The following is a 24260-nucleotide window of genomic DNA, read 5'->3' as shown; positions in this document are numbered from 1 at the left end:
TTGACTGCCATTAGGTATTGGAATGAAATCCTTGGACCCATTGTCAGATCCTATGCTGGATTCTTCCTGGTGCACGACAATGCCCGGCCTCATGTGGTGAGTATGCAGATAGTTCCCAGAGGATGAAGGAATTGATACCCTTGACTGGACCCCACACTCGTCTGATCTAAATCCAACAGAACACCTCTGGGACATTATGTTTCGGCCCATCCAATGCCGCCAGGCTGCACCTCAGACTCTCCAGGAGCTCAGTGATGCCCTGGTCCAGATCTGGGAGGAGATCCCCCAGGACACCATCCATTGTCTCATTAGGAGCAAGCCAGGATGTTGCCAGGCATGCATACAAGCACATGGGCGGGCCATAAAAACTACTGAGTTTGCTGCAATGAAATTTCAGCAAAATGGACTAGTGTGCCGCAAAATTTTTTCACTTTGATATTTGGGGTATCTTTGAATTCAGCCCTCTGTAGGTTGACCATTTTCAAATGAGGTGGCATCAAATGAGGTGGCATCCTTTCATTCTTAACATAATGCTCAGTCCATTTCAGAATAGATATCCCGCAGGATTTTTTCCCATTGAGATCTGATGTGTTTTCAAACTGTTCCTTTAATTTTTTTGAGCAGTTTATATATACTCACTGGCAACTTTATTAGGTACACCTAGCTAGTACCTGGTTAGACCCCCTTTTGGCTTCAGAACTGCCAAAATTCTTTGTGTCATAGATTCAACAAGGTGCTGTATACATTCCTCAGGGATTCTGGTTCATATTGACATGATAGCATCATGCAGTTGCTGCAGATTTGTCAGCTGCACATCCATGATGCAAATCTCCCATTCCACCAGAGGAGCTCTGTTGGATTGAGATCTGGTGACTGTGGAAGTCATTTGAGTACAGTGAACTCATTGTCATGTTCAAGAAACAAGCTTGAGGTTATTTGAGCTTTGTGACATGGCGCCTTATCCTGCTGGCAGTAGCCATCAGAAGATGAGTACTCTGCGGTCATAGAGGGCTGGACATGGTAGGTAACAATACTCAGGTAGGCTGTGGCATTTAAACAATGCTCAGTTGGTATTAAGAGGCTTTTCTGCATACCTCAGTTGTAATGATTGGTTATTTGAGTTACTGTTGCCTTTCTATCAGCTTGGACTAGTCTGGCCATTCTTTGACCTCTGGAATCAACAATTAATTTTTTCCCAGAAAACTGTCATTCACTGGATAATTTCCTTTTTTTGGATCATTCTCTGTAAACCCTAAAGATGATTTGATCTTCTGATCAGCAGTTTCTGAAATACTCAGACCACCCCATCTGGCCCCAACAACCAAGCCATGTTCAAAGTCACTTAAATCACCATTCTTCCCCATTCTGTGTGTGTATATGTAAATATAGGTATAGGGTATAGAAGAGCTTGGCATGTACAGTATGTGTACAGAATGAGAACAGGATCATATGTACAGGTCACTTTTTGATCGTATAAACAGAGCATTGGCATGAGCATAAGAGAAGAGCATGTGAATGTACATTCTTGCATGTGCATATGCATGTGTCCGTTATTAGACAATGTGTATGTTCCAATTGAGATACTGTCTGTGTTCAGGATGCCAGCTTGTATAGTATCTACATGAGGAGAGCATGTACAATTCCTTCACTTTTTTAAACATTATTTTCTATGTTGCAGCCTTAGGTTAAAATCTCTTAAACTCATTTTTTTAATTTTCATACAACACTCATTTCCCCAGAATTACCAAGAATTATTTGCAAATTTATTAAAAACAAACAAACTGAAATATCACATCGACATCGAAGTATTCAGACCTTCTGTTATGGCACTACAGATTTGGCGCAGGTGCATTTCTTCCATTTATTATCACTGAACTTCTTTGGATACCACCAGTGGTCAATTCATCTGATTGGACATGATTAGGAAAGAGCAGGTGTTTCTACACAAGAACTGCATTTGAGTTACTGAAGAGACAGTTTCTGTGTGTGTACCCCTGAGTATACAGAATGAAAATTAACAAAACACATGTAAGAACACAAGGGAGGTGACAGCGTAGAATAGGGCAGAGGACAAACTTGTCTTTATTATGCAGCAGAGAAGATAGATGTGCACTGGACAGCTAGTGTTCTATAGGTGAGACTAAAACAAGAAAGCTAGTGTGACTACATTTGAAGATAAGCATTGTACAATGGAGGAATGTGTGTGCGTCCAAGAGGAGTGTCTTTGTCTGGGAAAATAAGTCTGAATACACAAGAGCAGCATACACTTGTTCTGACCAGGGCACATCTTCTCCATGTTACACTCAATTCTCAGCTGAGTTTGAGACTTGGTGCCCAGATCTTCACCAGCAGCTGGTTTCTGGAATCTCTCTGAGATTTATCTGTTTACAGATAAAGAGCTGAGCCATTTCTGATCCTGGGTGGATAAGAGGTAACTCTGAAACTCAGGGAGCAAATGGTTTCCTGTCACGCTTGGCCAGCAGTCCAAGGCGCCTCCTGCAATTAAGGGTCAATTTGTAGTTGAGGAAGAGGCTGCTGTGTCTGTCACGGAAAACTGGAACACCCCACCCCATGCATTCCAGTGTTCTCTTGTGTCGGGGCACAGGGCAACATCAGGGACTGGCACCGGTTGGGGTAAGTGTGGGCAGCCAACAGGTGTGTCTCAAGGCTTCTCTATGGTGGGTTTTTATGAGTGTTTCTTACAGTTCACACAGATACACATGCACTATCCTGGACTAAAGCACAAGCATCACTACCAATACATACAACCGCAAGTCCCCAAACAATCCTTTACACAAAATTACATGTAGTCTCCCTACCACACACACATTTCATTCTCTATGCACGCTCCACACCACATTCACGGGTATTTGATTAGATACAGAAACATGCAAACACAAACAAACACATACTGGTAAGAGCTCACAATCTTCTGCACCAAATCCCAAGTGTCCCTATGTACAGTATATATTTATATATAGGTATATGTATATGTATATATATGGATGCACTTATTGTAATGACCACTCTCACTCACATACAGTAACACATAAAAAGCACACACATGCAAGCTTTATGCTTACTGCTTTGTTTCCATGTTTCAGATTCCTTACAGAAGCAAATAAAAAGAAAGAAGTCTCTGATCGACTGGGCCCTGAGAAGAGGGCACAGCAGTGCATCTGGCAGCCAGGTGGAGTCTCCCACGACACCTCGTAAACTCTTTGGTCATTCACTGTCCTCCATCTGCCATAATGGGAACTTGCCCAAGCCCATCATGGTGAGTGTGACATGCACCCCATTCCCAAGTGTGTACGTGACATCCAGCAGCGACCACAGTAAGCTATGCAAGTAATTACTGACTACCCAGGCTTAAAGCCTGCCTTGCTACAGTAATACCTGATTCTCCAGATGCACGCTATCTATGTGTGTTTGGCATGTTCTTCTATTGCAAGTGTGGGATTTTCTCCACATTCCCCAGAAAATTGCTGTTGGAGTAACTGGTCACACTAAAGTGGTCCACTTTGAGTGTGACTGGTATCCCCTTCAGGCATGATGCCATTTCACCTTCATAGCTGCCAAAATAGGTACTAGCACCTAAAAACACTGAAGTGGGTAACTGGGTCAGAATATGGATGGGTGGATAGATGCATGGATGTCCCTTTCATTCTTCTTACTGATTAGGGAGCATGGATCCATAAATAACTGAATCAAACTTGCCCACTTGCCTGACTTGTCAGGTGGAAACTGAAGCTGAATGTGCTGTGTGACTCTCTCCCGTAGGACATGCTCTATCTGCTATACAACGAGGGGCCCTCCACAAGGGGCATCTTCAGGCGATCTGCCAACGCAAAGACCTGCAAGGAGCTGAAAGAGAGGCTGAACTCTGGAGACTCAGTCCAGGTGGAGGGAGAGTCTGTTTTGTGGCTGCCGCCATTATCACGGTAAGAAGGTGGCAAAGACCAGAGTCAGGGCTCACATGTGCTAAGCCACGAGTGTGAGACACAAAAACACAAATATTAACTAAACATAGGATGTGCTAAAAGTATTTGCTTTAACTGTCTACCCTCTTTATGAATCCATGTGTAGGATTTTTTGCGAAACATCCCTGGAAGCATTCTCTCTGCAGAGCTTTATGAAAAATGGATGGAAACCATCGAGATTGAAGATCAGGATGAGAAACTGGAAGCCTTGAAAAGGTACAATTCCAGCGACTGGCAAACTGTGTTGAATTGTGAATGTTGGAAATTAAATGCACAAGTATGAGAAGGTTGGGGATGGAAATGCGAGTGTAAATATAAATAATCAGCAGGAGTCCATCTGTCTGTGTGTAAAAAAAATGGAAAACACTGGCAGACAGATGGGCCAAAAATATGCAGTTTGTAGCAGGGACTGGCTAGTGCATAAAATTAAAAATCTGAAAATTGAGATATTTACAGTATTGGGGTGGCTTTTAAACCCTTTTGCTGCAATGTGATAACCAGTAAGTTTCTAGGAGTGGGAGGGATTACATACAATTAAACTGTGCCTCCTCAACAGTGGAACAAAGTGATGAAGAAAGGTTCAACCAACCACTCCAGCCAGAAAGAAATGAGGACAACTGGGTGAGAGTAGTGGTTACTGCTTTTTCTTCAAAGATGGGTTCAGATCCCAGCCCATTCACTTACTGTTTGCCTGTGTGTGTGGGTGTGTGTGTGTGTATGTGTGAGGTTTTCTCCTGGTACTCCAGGTTTCATCCCAAAGGCACTTTTATTTAGTTTATTGGTCCAGTGAGTAACTGAGTGAATGAGCATCGTGATGGACTCGCTGGTCCATGCTATTTCAGTAGTAAAGCCAAAAAGCTGCTGGAGTAGACTGGAGTAGACTCCATGAGACTGAATGTGGGGAGCAGGTTAGAAAATGGAAGGATGGACACACATGGAAATAAGCTACCATTTATATAATCTCTCATATTTGTTTGAAAAACTAAAACAGTTACACGGTAGAAAAGAGCAGTCTATAGTATAAAAAAACAGAAAAGAGACCTGAAGAAAGTTGAGATTTCACGTAGGAAATGCATCCTTTCATCTACCTTCCAAGCCCGCTTTATCCTGAGCAAGATCATGGGGTAGCTGGAACCTATCCCAGCAAGAATAAGGCACAAGGCAGGAACAGTCCCCAGATAAGCAATAGTCCATTGCAGGTTCAACACACACACATGCCAGGGCCAATTTAGCATCACCAGTTCACCTAACCGGCATGCCCTTGGACTGTGGGAGGACATCAGAGCACCCGAAGGAAACTCACAATGACATGGGGAAATATACAAACTCCACACAAGTTGGAAGCAGGGTGGGAACCCTGGACTTCATGTCGCGAGGCAGCTGCAATACCGCTGTGCCACCATTCAGGTGGGAGATAATCTGTTTAATGCAGGTATCAATGAATATAGGGATGGCAAGATAGGTGCACCTTCAAGGAGAAATGAGGGTCACAAAAGACAAGATGTGGTTGCAGCGATCATTCTTTTAAACAGTCAAAATTGTAATATGACAGAAGGCTGGGAGGTGGGTGGAGTCAGTAGGGGGTCACGGATCTTCTTCCAGGTCAATGACTCCAGAACTGAAAAAGAAGTAAAACCTCACTAGAAGAACCCCATTGCAGATGGATAAGCTAGGTGAGATACTGGGCTATTAGCTAAATGAACGAGCTTGCTGGACTGAATGGTCTCTCTGATTGTCAAATTTCTTTTGTTCTTGACCACAGGCTGTTTCCATTTATTTTTAAATCTTCCCTCATAACTCCAAATTGGGCAAACTGTGACAAATCTGTGTTTTGTACTCTTTATATTCCATTCATTTTGTTTTTGGATTTTTTTTAATACTGTACACATTTGGCTTGCTTGTAAATATTCCTGTTGTTCTGTCAATGCCATCTTGTGTTCCATGTGTTGCTGTCAGGATTGTCTAATTGCTTGGTAGTTTTTTCTTTTCTGTGAATTTTACCATTTCTTCCACTTGCTTTTTTTTAGTAATACTTGGAATTTTGCACTGGTTTCATTCCTGTCAGTCTCTTAATAAAGTATGACCCAAAGTGCTTGACTTATATCGCCTTTTAGCACTTTTCGGGAACCATTAGCCTTCTCTGCTTTTGATGTTCAGTGCCCTTTTGTGCTTTCCTTATGTTCCTGTTGATTTTGTACATTTTGTTGATCTTTAGGACAGTTTTGATTATTTCTGTCATGCCCAGCAGAGAAACAGAGATTAGGAGATAAACGGTGTTTTGTCTTGATAGAGTAATATATTACTCTGCGTTCCCTTTTTCTATAATTAATATGTAGCCATTGTCAGAATGCCTCAGATATCATAGACTTACCACTGTTTATCAGGTATTGTACCATATAACTTCTCCCCATCTTCCCTTTTACATTTATAACCTCAGGCAATTAGGTGTAATAAAAGACAAGCAGGAGTTAAGTTACAATTTAAATAATGTATTACTGATAATATTCATAAAATAATAACAATATGCAAAGTACAAGTGAATACTGGCAACCATACAACCTGATAAATGGTAATGTGTAGTTTCAGGTGGCACACAGACTTGTAGTTACTTTAAATGTCTCTAGTTCATTTTTGGTCAGCTTTCTTCAGAACAGGCCGCATGCCTGTCTCAATATGGCTGCCAAGTTGTGGTCCTCGTGGCAATGGTGTGACAGAAAGATACTTCATCATTGTGTTGTTTCTAAGAGAGAGAGGATGGGGTAAAGCAAGCAAATTTATAGATTCTTTGTCCAAACCCTACAGCCAATAAGGTGTCATGGTACTTACTGTAATGGCTTCTGATACAAGCCAATTCCAAACAGCCGTACTTCAGACCAGTGGGGCACAGAATACCTTTCACACCTGACCCCAAAACCATTTGTTGAGCTGATATTTGCCAGCTAGGTAATTTGGCTTTCCTGTGGGGGTTGACAAAAAGAGTCCTGCAGAGGATCACTTGCCAGACAGGTTTGAGGCACTTCTCTTAACCCTGTTGTAAAAAAATTACAAATAGACTCAGTCCTAAAAGGGGGGAAATGGGTTCTTAACCATCAAACTATTGCTGTTCTAATCAATGATAGACATTAGTATTATAAGTTACAAATAAAGACATACAAAATATTTATCAACTTCTATGCAAAATTTCACACCACAACAAAAGGGAACCTAAAGGTCATTGCCAAAAGTTAGTTAAACCATGCACCAAACCCAAAATGAAATCCTTAAGCAGATGTCACATTAAGCGACTTTTAATCGTAGAGGATATCTGACTTGCCAACTGCAGATGCTGATCTTCTCATGAGACAATGTCCATGTAAACGACAGAAAATTACAGGGCAAGTTCAATTGCACGACTGTGTGACAGCTTTCCGGTGCAGTACAAAGGACTAACAGGTGCAATCCCTGCCCTTTTCTTTGTTTTTTCATTCTGTCATTGTATGTAAAACATGAGCATTCAGACAAACAAATTTCTCTTCTATTTGTGAGGTCCAAATCACTTGCATTCCTTCTTTCTTATTGTTGGATGATCTGCATTGAGCTACATGGTGAGCTTTCATTTTTTTTCAGTCATCCTATGAGTAAAGACAGGGTGAGTGGTGGACTAGTTGGAATAAATCCCTAGGTATGTCAGACCAGACGACTGCATATTCACACACGAGCGTGCCTCTGACTGACAACAACTACCTATGATTATGTAAATGAAAATCCATGATGTGATGGCACAGAACCTACTTATACCTAAATATACAGTAAGCTACTTGCTCTTGTGGTAGCCAACCTGGACACAGACAGGCAGACACGTTTAAATCACCCCACACATGTTTATTATACAGTTCCATATTTACAAGTTAAGTGCTCACAGTTCCCAAGTCCCCAAAGTCCTGGCCACAAAACAACAATGCCTTCTCTCTTCCGGCCACCTCCTCGTCTTCTCCCAGACCTCGTGCGTCTTTCACCAGATTCAAGTCCTAAATGAAGGGAGGCGGCCCTGTTTATGCTCCCACGGATGTGCTCCAGGTGTATCCCAGCAATCTTCCACCGACACACCCCAGTGTGGCAGAAGTGCCGGCTGCATCCCAGGGTGTCCTTGCTCCTCTTTTCCCCCAACACTTCCGGGTGTGGCGGAAGTGCTGAGGTTCAGGGCTCCAAAGGCATAGGGGCGCCCCCTGGCAGTGACCACGGCCCCCTACAGGGTTGAGCTTCAAAGCTCTGTACCCATGGCCCCCAAAGGTACCAGGGCAGTCGTCCCCACATGGTCTGGGGAAGGTGTAAGCCCTCCTCCGGTCCTCCTGGGCATCCTGGCCAAGTCACCCCCTCAGCCATCTCCGACACACTTTTCTAATTCTTTACATCACATCTGAAAATTCAAATAATCCAGAAATCAGAGACACTGACCTTTATACTCCCTAATCTATGATGTCACATGTAGCCTGACCCCAAATGTCACTCCAGTGAAACGCCTAAGAAACCATTAATCAAAAGACACAAAATGGAGCTGTTGAAAACATTTGAAAATGGTGTCACAGGAAGATGCTATAATATTTCTGAATCTTTAAAATAAGACAGTTTGACCAAATTAATACCAAAGTTTGATTCAACGAATTTCCTAATAGCAGCCACAAAAACATTTGATTACAAATGCTAATCACAACATACAGCAGACTTTTGGGTCTCATTCTTGGTTCACTCTTTTGGTTTAGCTGATTTGATCTGATAAGGTTTGGATTACCTTTGCTTCGCTGATTTTTGCTTACTGTTTGCTTTGTGGTGGTCTTCAAATTTCTTATTGTTATGTTTTTAGAATTTGTGTTCTTTTCTGCAACAATAAATTACACTTAAAGAATCAAGGTTTTGTGATTTGGAGGCAGGGGTTTAGGGGTTTTCTCCTTTCCCTTCTCAGAATTTTTTATGCCTCTGTTCTTTTTGAGTTTTTGTAGACTCTAGATTTTTTTTTTTTAGAATTCAGGCCTTTGTAATTTGTAACATAACAGTTGGAAAGTTGCTGCCATTTTGTGGATGTCTCTGCATGGCTGTGGTCATATGGTTTTTTAATTGGAGCACAGGCAGGTTAGGTCAGATGAGTTGCTCATGGTCACATAGTGTCAGTAGTGGGATCTGAACCCACAACCTCAGGGATTGAAGACCAAAGCCTTAACCACTACACCATTACCAGTTATTGACAATGAAATTGTATGCAAAGATCTCTTAATATGATATCCTCAAACTAGAGGAATGCAGTTCAGGGCTCTTGGTGCCTATTCAAGCCACATCAGGCACTGTTTAGGAAATAGTTTTCAATGGAACAACTGACCATAACAGGACACACACACACTCACACACTCACCCTCACATAACCCAGCACAGACACCTGTATGGACACTAAGAGGAAAAAAACGACATGAGGAGAATATGGAAATAAAGTGACCAGGCCTGGACTCAAAGGATACTGGGACTGAGAGATACCAATATTTACCACTGCACTGTTGTTCTCAGAATGACTTCATCCAATTTAGGGGTGCAGGGTAACAGAGCCCCTCTCAGCAGCACTGAGCACAAGGCAGGACACAGCACTGGATGGAGTGCTAGTCTATTCTAAGACCCACTCACAAACACAGCCACACGCGTCCACTTAATAACTTCCATTTTATCTAACAGGTATGTCTATTGAGAATTGAAAGGCCCACAGAGATATGTAAAGAACATGCCAGCTTCACTAAACAGTGACCAGCAGTGCTGTTTCCCACGTAAAATCATTTTGTCAGATTAACATGAAGCTAGTATATCCTTTAGTAAATTTTAATAACTTTGTTACTGTCTTGATACAAAATGCATACATTATGACTGTCTGTGAACTGGGAAATTTCCGTGCCATGTATTACAGTAAAAACAAAGAATTTGAAAACACACAAACATCTCAGCTAAGCCATTGCAGCGGCTGACACTGCTGACTCACATCTCCACAGGCCAGTTGCGTCTCTGTCGGTGTTCATGTAGAGGACCAGTTGTTTCATCGTCTGGCCCACTATGAGTGGGTGAGTGTGAGAGTGTACCATCTGAAGGAAGAGTATCCTCGTCTGGGCTGCTTCATGTCTTTCTCTTAATATATTTTGGGATCATCTCCCTGCAAAACTGTAGTGGAAGATGTGGGTACACAAAGAGAGTGGCTAGACACATAGACAATATTTCCTGGAAGTTCATCAAGCATTTTTGTCAGTATGTTAACATCACAGTCAGAAGGGCAGAGATCTGTAAAAGGTGTGTGACTGTGAGTGTGATTCTGAGTGTGTGTGAATGACAGCGATGGGGAAGCATTTAAAGAGCAGCACTTATGACACCCACTCCTCTATTTAAATCCATTGGTCTGGTGTATTTCAGCTAGTTTTCCTCGTCTGGCTTCATGTTCTTTTTAATCATGTTTAATTCTTTTGTTTGTGTTAATACCGTGAATTATGATAGAAATTTCATATTACTTATGTATTTTATTAGTTTGGGGAATTGATTGGTTTCTATGTGTATAAGCTGCTTTTGTTATGTGCCTTGTGTTTGTGGATGGCCATCCCATCACCGCCAGGGACTGCCCTCAGCCCTATAAAGTCTAGGGATACCCACAGTTTCCGGTGGTTTATTTTGAATCTTCGTGGCAGTATTTGATGATTACTGTGATTTTTCTGTGCTTATGCTTTTTTTTGGGATATTTTTAACCTGAGTTCTGTTTTTTGACTTTGTCTTGAATTCTATATTTGAACTTTGTTTGCCTGAATTTCTTTGTGCTGCTGGCAATGCCTTCATGCCTTTTGTGCTTTTTGGAAATTGCAGCATAACAGAGCATTTGTGTGAGAATAAATGATTATTTTTACACAGATTCTTTTTGTATGTAGCCCGTTGGTTTTGGCAGGGTTTCCTCTTTCTTCATTTTGAAAAGGTTCTTGAAGTTCTTTAGTGCTTTGGGACTCCTAGTTCACAACATGGCCTGTGTATATGGCCACCATCGAATCTCAGGTAGGATCCTGCCTTGAATCAACAAGTTGGTGGAAGTGAGATCAGATGGTGTTGCACACCCCAAATGAGTGGTGTCAGGCAGTGTAAATGTGCCGGCAGGGGACACAGCACAGAAAAAAATCATTGAAGCCACACAGCAAAATGAGAGGCATTGGCCAGCAGCTGATAAAGAAGAAGGGCAGCACTAAATTCATATGAAGGAACAATGCCATTTCACAATGTATTAGGCTAACTGCACAATAGATGATAAAATGTCAGGCAAATAATGTCATACAAAAGCCACCCAAAATTCCCATCTATCAACATATAGTCATATAGTACAAACACAGTGTTAAAAAGATATCTCGACATCAACATCAAACACTCAACTCCAAAAACAGAAATGCAAATGACGTTCACAAACATCTCATTTCTGTTCAGTGGTCAAAGTGTTAAATCATATTGCACCAAGTAATCAACATGACTCATGATAATGGTGATGGCTGCTCCAACTTAGAGAGATATACAAATTCATGCACCCTTTCAATTGTATGTCAAAAACTCAACCAATGGTCACTTAAAGGGCTCTAGTCTTAAAGCCCCATGTTGAACTGAAAAGTTCAGGCTGCACCCGCGTTCACATGTCTGAGCGGACACTGCAGGGTCAAAGGCCAGAAACAGACTAGCGACTCCAGACACAAAGAAAAGTTCACATACTCCAAAAAGAAAATGTTTTTGACATTAAGCATATCATAGAAAATGGTAAACATTTGATTATGATACATGTTAACAATGCATTAAATCACTGAGGCAACTTTACTACTTACTGTATATCATTTTTGCATAACAGTGTCATCTGCTGGGAGATGGGGGTAGTGCCCCACTAAACCTTAATGTATTTATGCCATTGGTCAATCACATTTTGGCCATAAAACCTTGCTTAATCCAAACTAGTCCTTATTGGAGAGGAAAATGCTCATATAATTGATCATTTGTTTCTACAGTAATAAAATAAAATGATTACAATCAAAGAAAAGGTGGTGCAGTGGGTAGTGATGCTATCTGCCATTCTGGGTATCCCAAGTTCAGATGCTGTGCCCAGATATTTTCTGCATGGAGTTTGATGCTCTCCCTCTTCTCTGTGGGCTTTTGTCCAGCTCTCCAGTTTTTCCCATTCCATTTCCCTAGATGCCTGTGTTAAGTGAATTGGCAGTTTCAGACTGGCGTGTGGGTGTGTATAAGAGTGATGTACTGGCCTCCTGTCCAGGGCTGTTTCCTGCCATGTGCACAGTGCTGCCTTGATGTTAAGGTAGTCTGAGGAGGTTATTTTAAAGGAAAGGCTTGTAAGCCACAAACTGATTTGGTGAATATAGTATTAGTGGGTATGTGGCCAACATTTTTACCCGAGGTCTGTAATGGATTGACACGTTTATCCAGGTTTTGTTCCTGCCTTACATCAAGTGCTGGATGACAGGGTCCAATCTCTCATGGAGAAGTGCTGTGGGACATGTTTTTAACAGATATGTCACTTTATACAATCAGGGACATGGATTTCAGGACCGATTGTGTCATTTAGTGACTTGTGATTTGTGTCCTCCACTCTAGACTGGTTCAGCAGCTCCCTGAAGCAAATGTCACTTTCTTACGGCACCTCTTTGGGCTTCTGCATCTCATTGAGAAGAAGTCAGATGAGAACCAGATGACAGCTTTTAACCTCTCACTGTGTATTGCTCCCAACATGTTATGGCTTCCGGTGACTGGAGGTCCTGAAGAGGAGAGTCAGTCCACTCGAAAGGTAAGCTTTTGTCCCAGTATTTCAATAACAAGTTTTTCTAAACCAGTTTTTGACATGTCTTGACTATCTGTTATAAGGATGCTGGACCTCTATACACTTAAGGTCCATCCCAATTACTTCATGACCTGGGGTCCTCATGCCACCTCATTCTAATATCTAACTCCTCAAAAGGGATCAATAAAGCCAAGTCTCTGCAGTCACTTTTTCTTTAATATCATGTTTTTTTACACTGAGCAGAATTTGTTTATATTTATGTACCATCACACAAACCCTGTAGGCAGCATGGTGGCACAATTATTTGTGCTACACGCTCACAACTCTGTGGATTTGGGTACAAATCCAAATTTTTCTCAGCCTGTCTAGATTCTGCATGTTCCCCTCATCTCCAGATGACTTTTCATCATCTGCTTTCATCTATTCTAATATCACGAATTCTTGGTTCTTTGGTTCATCGACAGTTCTTAGGTGTATTAACTTTGATGGACTGGCCAATCACCATGGTGTAATGAAGTAAGTAAGATGTCAAGATAAATAGATGATCAGACACACTCTGCAAGCCATTCACAATTTGTTTTGTTTTTTTTTCTTTTTTGAGATTTTAAAAAGTCATTCAATCAGTGTTAAAGGATGCATGGACAATTAGGATGATCCCTCTTGTTGCGAGGATCAACACAACATAAGAAGATGTATAAGTGCGCACCCAGCTCTCACAACTCAGTCACTCTGCATTATTATTGTTGGCGGTGATGTGGTCTGTCACTTCCAAGAAGGTCAATGACAAGACTTGCACAGCCAGGTTGGAAATGTATTATTTTTTCATTCGGTACATCTGCCTTGACGTCATGGGATTCTTCCCACAGGCATTTTTCCATGTGTTATGTTCCAAGATGATGATTTCTTAAGCGGTGATGTCAATATTGGCCTTCATGTGGTTGCCTTGACCAAGCTGGCAGAATAAAAGCAACTTTAGAAGTCTGGCATCAGCACAAAGTGACTGATCAATGACATTAACCCTAGATGATCTCCATTTAGGATGCCTGTGGTGCCTCGTCCATCATTGCATGTGAAGAAGATGAATACATTTTACAGGCTAGGAACACAGACTTGAGGTTTTGGTCCATATTTATGGTTTAATTGTCATTTACTTTTGGTAATTTCTTAGTTTCTCCACAAGCTGGGCCAGGACTGGGCTGGATGGGCAATTCTGAAGAGGCACATCCATTTCCTGAATTATCTGCCATATCTATCATATATAGCCTTTCGTTAACTTTCTGTTTATCTATCTAGTCACCACTCCATCTATTCATTATCCGACATTTTTTTATTCAAGTTCAGTCATTTGGTAAACCAAAGTATCAGGTAAATTCAAGAATCTCCCTGAGCCACTCCATCGTAGAGACAAGTTGAAGCTTTCAATCAATCCAACTTCACTATACAGTCGTTTTTTGTTTTTTTTTTTCTCAAATATTCTAAATGCAATTTGTGGTTACAAGGAGCTGGAACTTATCTTAGGAGCTTCATGTCCAGGGCAGGAATCAGTCCAGTCAGACACACAAGGGCATTTTAGAGTCACAAATTAGATTATTCAGGATACTTTTGGGAATATCGAAGAAAACCCGAATACCCAGAGGTGCCTGAGACTCCACAAAGACATGGGATTTGAACAAAGGATGCTGAGTTTGTAAGGAAGCAGCCCTTACCACTACACCACTACCTATCATGATGGCTTTAAATTGCTTTTCATGGATTTCAGGTTGGGTTAATGTGTGACATCGCAATGGTAGCAGTTCTTGTTCTAATGTTTTGTGTATTCGTTATATGGCCTTAAGATATTTTAAAAAACGGAGACCCACTATACTGGACTCCAAATCTTAGAAGGTAAAGGGTGTGACTCTCTTTGACAGGAATGCAAGGGTTTTTTTTATACATGTGACCATTATAGGTCAACCAAACTATTTGTGAAGGGCCCTTCCTGATGTCCACTGCATTTCACTCAGCTATGAATGCTGCAGAGGGAGAATGAAGTCACTCCCACCATGACAGTTTAGAGTTTTCTACTTAGCCAAATCTGTCTGCCTTTAGAATGTGGAAGAAATGGATACAGAGAGAACTTGCAAATTTGGCACATACAACATTACATTAATAATATTTAAGAGCTTCATTTAGGAAATTTCTTAAAACAATAGGGCTCAGTTACAGTTCTGAGAGTTAATCGGATAACTCAGCAGTACTATGTAAGTAACTAAGTACTTTTCTGATTACAATTCTCCAGGAGAGATATTATAATTACTGTAAGTCGCTAGAGCTCCTAACTGTTAAATATGCTACATATGATTGCACATGAGTAAAACATTCTGCCGTAGATCAATTCTTGCTTTTCCTAGTGACTTAGCTTTTGTCAATGGTCATTGCAAAACACAATTTTAGATGAAACTGCAATTCTTTTGAGTTCAAATTGGTAATTAGTCCGGCATAACGCACATTTTTATTTTGCTGTGGGAAACACTTCCCAGGTTTCCCACCAGTAAGCACAGTACAGTGAAACACAATAAGCTTAATACAAGAAGCACAGAGCAGTTTGTCTTTTCCTCTTCTCTCTTCCTCTGTTTCTGTGTTTCTCTTTGTCCTCTACCTCCAGTCCTCCCAGCATCGTCTCCCTCCTGACTCTGGCTCCTAGAGCAGTGGCAGCTGGCTCCTTTTATCCTGCACCCTGGAGCAATTCCGATGGTCCACTAACATGGTTCAGAAGCACTTTTGGTTGAGGCAGAAGCCCAACGATTTAGGGCTCTGCAGCCCCTGCAGCACCCCTTGGCAGTACCCACAGACCCCAACAGGGCTGTACCAAACTAACTCCCGGGGGGGTTGCCATCTAGTGCTCTGGAGGGAGGTAATGCCACGTGTATGTTCTCTCCTCCAGTCCTTCCAATATAAAGCTGTCCTGTCCACGTAAGGGCCTGGGCGTCCACCACAGGGTATAAATATATTTTTCACCCTGTAGCACATTCTGTAAAAAAGCTAGCTTTAATCAAATTTGAATATAACATTTTGAATTGAAAATACAGTATATACAAAATTTTGGAGGATTTAGATCAAAAGTAATATGCACTGAATCGTGCTTTCCTTTAATGTATGACATACAGCACTGACATTTACAGGTTGCACATTTATATGTTCCATGGAATGAACTCAGCGCTTTAATCATTGTATAGATAAGAACAGGTGAAAAGAAATAATACTGTGACCTATGTATGTACAACGGTCACCCCCTATATGTTCTGTCCTGGCTTGGGCACAGTTCTCTTAAACCAGAGTGTAGCGCCACATCATGGTGTGACCTCCAAAGGGACACCCCAGTTCTCAGGAATATTGCATGTATTTTATTATCAAATCGCACCCTCAGACCCCTGTACTTTGAAGTGTATGTATTGAAGAGCACTCACCGATCCAATCCAGCTTGATCTGAATGCATTTTATACCACATTATGAGAAATAAGAAAAAGTACTGTGTGTACCCAAGGAGGCTACTTCATAACTGAGACTATGTCTTCTTTAAATTTTGTCTTCATCTACTTCACATCTCATTTTCCATTTCCAACTTTTTCTGTGCAGGAAAGCTGCCGTTATTCAAAATGAGAGTGCTAACAAGCCATAGATAATGAAGTTCCATTAACAGCTAAATAACAGACTGAGAAAACGGTGTCCCAGTAGGACTGTTTGGGTCTGTGTCAGTGTGCTCTGAGCTGGTCTGGTCTTAGTACGTATTTACAGAAACAAGAATAACATTTGTGTTTAGTGGCTTGTTTAGCAATGTGCCTCGGAGCTGAAGACCAAGACTAATGCAAAAAAGCATTTTCACAGTCATAGTCAGTTTGCTTTATTTGGAATAAACCGTCATTTCATTACTTTTTCAGTTTCACACTGTAAACTTTCACACCAACAAAACATATTAATAAACATCCTGCTTATATGTCATTAATTTCTGTCATTGGGCAAAAACATTTTATCCCCAGAGGATATGGTGGGTATTTGGGAAGTACTTCACTTTTCAAAATTACTAAGTGAAAGACTACTTGAAAGTGATGCGTCCACTAAGTTTATGCACTCCAACAGCCATGAGTGTACAACTGAAGATAAGCTCTACCGCTCACCTTGGTGCTTCAGTTGTTTGACAATTGATCAGTAGCTGACCTACATTTCTGGGGGCCCTGAAGTTTGAACTGTTACGTGGGCCCCTCCACAACCAGCCAGGAGGTCTGGGTAACCATTTTTATCTTTTTCAGTGGAGTAGGAGACCCGGGTTCACTTCTCGGGTCCTCCCTGCATGGAGTTTGCATGCTCTCCCCATGTCTGCATGGGTTTCCTCTGGGCGCTCCGGTTTCCTCCCATAGTCCAAAGACATGCAGGTTAGGTGGACTAGCGATTCTAAATTGGCCCCAGTGTGTGCTTGGTGTTTGGGTGTGTTTGTGTGTGTCCTGCGGTGGGTTGGCACCCTGCCCGGGATTGGTTCCTGCCTTGTGCCCTGTGTTGGCTGGGATTGGCTCCAGCAGACTCCCGTGACCCTGTGTTTGGATTCAACGGGTTGGATAATGGATGGATGGTTATTCCACCACAGATCACCACATTTTTTAACTATGATTTTATATTTAATTACACTATATTATTAATAGTATGATATTTGTAAAACACCTTCTCATACACTGCGGTGGGCTGGCGCCCTGCCTGAGGTTGGTTTCCTGCCTTGCGCCCTGTGTTGGCTGGGATTGGCTCCAGCAGACCCCATGACCCTGTGTTAGGTTATAGCGGGTTGTACAATGACTGACTGGCTGACCTTCTCATACAGTACACACAAACTTTTGTAAGTAATGTGAACTAAAGTCGCTTCGGGGGCCCCTCCGGGCTTAAGCTTCATTAGTTTCATAGTAGATGTGAACCTGCAGTAAAACCATGTAATTTAAACTTAACTCCTGTTGCGTATTTAATCTCCAATAGCCACACTATGAATGTGACCTCAATTTAATTAATCTCAAATCGCATGTCTACTGTTTTAACTCGTATCCATATTTGATATTATTTTTTATTTTGGAGCACTTGATTAACATTGACTAACATGTCGACGTGAGTACGTGCATTGAGATGACGCCCCACCAGTGTCCGTGGTATATTCACGGCAAGATTAGGACGTTTGATCGGCGGTCTCCTAGAGAAATGCTATTTGTTTCGTGCCACGTCCTTATGTATTCTGGTCGAGCAAGTGTAAATTCACTTTTTTTTTTGTTTGTTTTTTAAGGTCAGCTGCTGTCGTATCGCGCGCGCGTCAGGCTCCAAGTCTGAATCAGGTGCTGCTCTGACCAAACCAGTCGTTTTATGTGAAGCGTCTCGTATCTGTATCTGTTTTTTTATTAACCTCAGTCTCATTATGGTATGAATGTGATTATACAATTACAGGTAACAGGCACTCCGCGCTACTACCACAGCACACAAAATGTCACGCATTAACGCATAATAATCGGTCCCGTGTCTAATCACATTCAGAACTTATGCGAACTGCTCCTTGTAACGCACCGAGACCTTCCCTTCCAAAGGTTCTCGGTATGGTTGCTTTGACGTTTTCACATCTACCTAAACAAACCGGACAAACCAATAAATTCCGCACACATCAAATGAACTGTTAACGAAAATGAAAAAAGCATTAAACATAAAAATAAGAAAAACATTTTATATTTGAATTTTGTGTAAAGTATAGCATAATCCTGAATCAAATATATTGTGACGTGTCTTGCCATTGCATGGGCTGTAGGGAGTGGAAGCAGTGTTGGGGTGAAGTCTTGGGGTAACACTTTTTGTAAGGGCTTGGGGCACCTCCCTAGAGAGAGAGAGAGTTGAGTGGCAGGGATCAGGGTTAATTAACGGTGTGTGGCGAAAAGGGAAGGGGGTGGTCGGAGGAGGTATTTGTTACTGGAGCGAAAGGAAGACAGCATCAAGTGACGAAGAGGTAGATAGGACGGAGGTGGATTATTTTTCTTATTTTGGAGGTGTCCACATGACCCAGACAACGGGCGGCGGTAGGGCACCGTTTATATCGTGGCACATTCACCAGTCGGCCTTTGGAAGACCCCCCTGACAAGCGACAGTGTGTTTATTCGACGGGACGTCACAATATTAAGTCAATGCCACAGAAAACGACAAGCGATGCATGGAAACATTTATATTGCACCATATATGAAACTGAAAGATACCGATCAACAGGGCCGGCGCGAACATTTAGACGAATTAGGCATTCGCTAAGGACGCAAATCATAAGGGAGAAAAGCCCAGCCGCATAGGTTAGCTACTAAACAATCGGTTGACACACTAATGAGCTTGGCCTAGGGAGCAAAATAACCTAACACTGCGGATCAATATATTCCATCCATCTATTATCCAAACCGCTATTTCCTAACTACAGGGTCACGGGGGTCTGATGGAGCCAACCCCAGCCAACACAGGGCGCAAGGCAGGAAACAAACCGTGGGCAGGGTGCCAGCCCACCGCAGGGCGCACACACAAGGGACAATTTAGGTTCGCCAATGAACCTAAACCGAAGTACCCGGAGGAAACCCACACAGACACGGGGAGAACATGCAAACCCCACGCAGGGAGGACCCGGGAAGCAAACCCAGGTTTCCTAACTGCGAGGCAGCAGCGCTACCCACTGCGCCACAGTGCCGCCCGATCAGTATACATTCATTTAACCATTAATCTTCAGTAAAAAGATGCAGAGTTGGTGCTCGTAATTTTTGATGATCGAAGAAATTCGTCCGGCTTAGGAGAACCTTCTTTTCCCAGCACCCCGTAACATTTTGCCAGGCCTGCGCGCCATTACCGGAGCTGTAACAGTCAACATTGGATGGGACCGCACCCGGGTATATAATATAGATTGATAATTTGCATTTGCACAGACTCTTCAGGACTTAGTGGTAGAGCAGATAAATAAATAATGCAATGGTTAAAATAATATTTTTAAAACATATACTGTACAGCATAAAGAACGAGTTACCTCTGCTTGTCGCCAAATCTACAGGTAGATCTTCGAATTCCACGTCAGTATAAGACAAGGCGCGTGACACGGCTAATGCATGCATAATTAGCCACATGGTAAATGAAATCAAACCTTAAAGGAGCCTGACTACTGACCAAACACAGGAGACTCTATGAAATAATAATATTAATAATAATAACGAAAGATTTATTATACTAACTGCAAGACGTTTCTATCTTTTTGATAGAAGAAAAAGTGCATAGCGTCAGCACAAACAGTTCGGAGAGCTTTCAGTGCGATTTAAAAAAAAAACAAGGAGCTAGCTGCTTCAATCATGACACACCACTTTGAATTTTCTACCTTTAAAAGACCTATGTATTTTTTCTAACTTTTGACTGCGAGTTTGGCATTTCCACTTTCTTTTGACAGAATACGTGATTGCGCATTTCTGGCTGACTTCTTTCTTCTTTGATCTCATGGGAGGCACGGTGGTGCAGTGGTTAGCACTGTTATCGCACAGCTCAGGTCACCTTTTTGGCCACAGTAATTAGTTGGCAGACATTTCGCAAGCTCTCAGGGACACTTTAAATACGACTGCACTATTATAATCCAGTCAAATCTACTTCAGTTGGCCCATCCTTATTGACTTCAATGCATTTCGCCGAACCTTTATTTAGAGCAGTCTCCTTGAACAGATGATAACTGATTTGTAAAATACCAAAGGGTTCTTGATTTTGCAGACCACCATAATAGATTAAGTTTTTTTCCCCTCTATTAGTATCCTGTTAAGTAGCCTATAAAGATTTCTGCTTTGTCTGGTTATTAAGGACCTTTTCAAATCACAAAGAACCAAAATTTATATAGGGAACCCTTCCCCACAATGAAATGGTTCTTTGTTAAGCAAAGGTTCTACAAGGAGCCAAGAGAAACCAGTCAAGTGCCATTAAGGAACCAGTATTTTTAAGAGAGTACGATTCTGAAGATGTGTACCTCTCAACGTCATTGCTTTCTATATGCTTTCCATAGATTCCATGGGCTTCTCATATAATCGAAGTGAATAACGTTTACAACGAGAGCAACGCCCCCTTTTGATATTGCTTAATGAGTGCAATTATTTTTATTACGTTTACACAAGGATGCACTATGTCCCTGTGCTCAGTTGCCTTACGTGACACGAACGCGAGTTGCAGTATCTGCAGAAAATATTGGTTGTGCGTGTATTCATGATTTGGTTCGCGACGTCAGCATACAGGCTTACAGCTCCGACAGGATCAGTGTGCGTGCTTCGATGTTTCGAGGGGGTGAAGCAAATCACCAAACTTAAATGCTAACATGCAAATACCTTCATGGTGCTTTTCTTCCTCCATTTCTGGCATAGGCAATACAAGCGTCACATATTCCCCGTCGTAATGACGCGATACATTTAGAAGTATCACATATTGTCTTGACATTCTGTGTGGCAGTTGCCGTCTTTTGTCACCTTCACAACAGCAGCAGAATGCAAATAATTTTTATTTTTAACATCTTTTTTCCCTAAACTCACAACACAGCAAAACCAAACGTTGTTTTCTTCCTGTGATCGTTTCTCGCATTGACCTCTGGTGGAATCCTCCAGATTTACTTTTTGTACGCGTACATGTATAATCCGTACACTGGTTGTGTGGCAGCAGCATCCTTGGCTCGTGTTATTGGCTCAAGTATTTCCCCAGTCTAATTAATCAGGCAGTTATGAAGGCAAAGTAGGCAGCAGAGGTTCTAGCAATGAGGTGCACAAAAGGAGGAAGGAGCGGACTGGGCATCCTTCGACAAGTGAGGTGACGAGGTCGGCCCACTCGGCCTATTATTCATTGTAATGTTCTTAAAATTTGTGATGAGTACGCGGCTCGCTACTTACTATGAGCCTATGATATGAACTCTATCTAAACTGTTGCCAAACTTAATCAGTACACTTGTTTAGACACAACTTAAAATTTGACGACGTGCTTAGAAATAAAATGTAATGAAAAATAAAAAAAAAATGTAATATGGCTCACACGTTATTAGGGTACATGTCAAAAGTCAATGTCATGTCCAAGTGCCAGTACCCTAATAGGCTAGTATAGCTTATGCAGTTCGCTGCTTTTAGCAGCCACATTGTCGACAGTATACTGTTAGTGTCAAGTTTGGCTAGGATACTTTTCTCCACCGACATTAACATGAACGCCTCAAGATGTGTAGTAGCATCATACTAATAATCGTAGCTGAAAACCACTAATTATCGCTCTCGCCGAGAGAACAATAAAATGCATAATACATAATCTAAACTAATTAATAGTACCGAAGAATTTAAATACTAGTATGAGATAAAATACATTTTTTAATAATGTAAATGCTACTCGAAATGTAACGGTATCGAAACAGAAATCGGCAAAAGGCAGTTTTGACCAAATTTTTCACTGCAACGTTGTGTGCTGACAATTAAAACAACTTGATGACCTAATATGGTATATTATATAGGGCTAAATAAATCGCAGTACCGGACAGATAATGTCTTGTAGTTTACAAAATTAATTTTAATGTCAAACAGTAACCAGTACATAAAATTTATTTCGCGAAACGGCCGGCCCACCGGGCATTGCCCTATTGGCCAGTCCGACCATGAAAGGAGGTCCAGAAGACGCAGGGTTCGAGGTGTAATTTTGTGTAGCACCTGTTGTTCTAATAAAGATGGAAATAAATTCATAACTTGGGAATTGTTCCGAGTGGTGAGGATCGTGTTGTCTTTGGGCTGTACTACGTCTTGGTCTTGATCGAGAGCTAGTGTGGTGCTATCACAGGTAAACTACAGCTGACCCCTTGAGACACCAGAGTTAGGAGGTCATCTGTTGGCGCACTTTTCATTATTTTATTGTTGATCTGTTGGTAAATTAAAAAAAAAAACAATTAAGCATTTCTATTCTGATTATGGTAACGCATTATGTTGAATTAGTATCATTAACTAGTTGCCAGTGATGAGAGTGTCGGACTGAAAACCTGCAGTCACTGTGGCCCTCCAAGATCTGCGTTTGAAATCAAAGCTGTTAACAAACTTTACACTAACGCATAATGTTGGGGTACTGTGTTGCTAGAAAACCGTGGCGCACGCGAGAAATGAGTAGTTGAACTCATAAACACTGGCCTCATTTTCTCAAGTTACTGGAGAAGGTCGGTGAAGGTTTGGGCTTTTCTGCCCTTTCAGTTTTTAAATGGTCGCCCTCGGTGAAAAAGCACGGCAATCATGCGATATGGTGGTGGTTTGGCGCCCCCTTGTGGATACATTGTTATAAGGTCAATTTGTTCTTGCCTTCTTGTGGGTCCTGCGGCAGTTTGTGTTTTAATTGAGCGGCCAGACTGAATGTTGTGGCATTAGCAGTACAGACTAACAAGAAAGCGGTCCATCTGACACTCGGTGCCTGTTGAAATTCCCCACTCTCTGTCTTGTGTTATGCCAAAGCCCAAAGAGTGCAATAGTTTCTGGCTGGAAAAATATTTTATTAATAACATTATTCTAAGAAACCCAAAATAATAATGGAAAATAAGCACTATCTTTGTATCTCTTATCCATCAATTTGGTTGTAGACAATGGGGGGCCTTTCCCAGCAGCATTAACTGTAAGGCAGGGAGTTGCTGATTTGATTTTTCTGTTTACTGATAATATGTGTTACATTTTAACATATCTGAGTGTCACCATGGTGCAGTGATTGCACTGCTGGCTTGCAGCAAGGAGGATGGTTTTATATCTTGTATTTCCCTGCATGGAGTTTGCTTGTTCTCCTGTGTCCACAGGTGTTTGCTCCTAGTGTTCCGGTTTCCTCCCACAGTCCAAAGACATACTGGATAGGAGGTACTAAATTGTCCCTGCTGTGTGTGTTCACCCTGTGATGGACTGGTATCCTGTTCAGGAATTGTTCCTGACCTGTACCTTATGCTTTCTGAGATTGGCTCCAGCTTCTCTACAACCCTGCTGAGCATTAAGAAGGTTTAGAAAATGGATGTGTTTTAATATCCATCCATTACCCAACCCTCTATATCCTAACTACAGGGTCACAGGGGTCAGCTGGAGCCAATCCCAGCCAACACAGGGTGCAAGGCAGGAAACAAACCCCTGGCAGGGCAACAGCCCACCACAGGGCTCACACACACGGGACAATTTAGGATCGCCAATGCACCTAACCTGCATGTCTTTGGACTGTGGGTGGAAACCAGAGCACCCAGAGGAAATCCACGCAGACACGAGGAGAACTTGCAAACTCCACGCAGGAAGGACCCGGGGAGCGAACCTGGGTCTCCTAACTGCGAGGCAGCAGCATTACCTACTGCACTACCCTGCTGCCCGTGTTTTAAAATGTTCTGGTTTATTGTGGCGTCAGAGAATGGTGACATGTTGCATGTTGGACGGCAGATAAGAATTTTGTACCAAAGAAGGTCATTC

General features: G+C 41.9%; 1 protein-coding gene across 1 annotated transcript in view; it reads left to right on the top strand.

Moving 5' to 3' along the window:
• arhgap20b (Rho GTPase activating protein 20b) overlaps window positions 1-24260 on the top strand; it is a 64475-nt gene that overhangs the window by 35289 nt on the left and 4926 nt on the right. Inside the window, 5 exon segments of the mRNA XM_039766345.1 lie at window positions 3105-3277; window positions 3781-3913; window positions 3916-3941; window positions 4087-4196; window positions 12603-12792. Of these exon segments, the coding sequence (XP_039622279.1) occupies window positions 3105-3277; window positions 3781-3913; window positions 3916-3941; window positions 4087-4196; window positions 12603-12792 (632 nt within the window).

This window comes from Polypterus senegalus, chromosome 10 (assembly GCF_016835505.1).
Source record: "Polypterus senegalus isolate Bchr_013 chromosome 10, ASM1683550v1, whole genome shotgun sequence".
In the NCBI taxonomy this organism is placed as follows: domain Eukaryota; kingdom Metazoa; phylum Chordata; class Cladistia; order Polypteriformes; family Polypteridae; genus Polypterus; species Polypterus senegalus.
The sequence above is the reverse complement of the archived record's forward strand: the minus strand, read 5'-3'. Positions and strand labels throughout refer to the sequence as shown.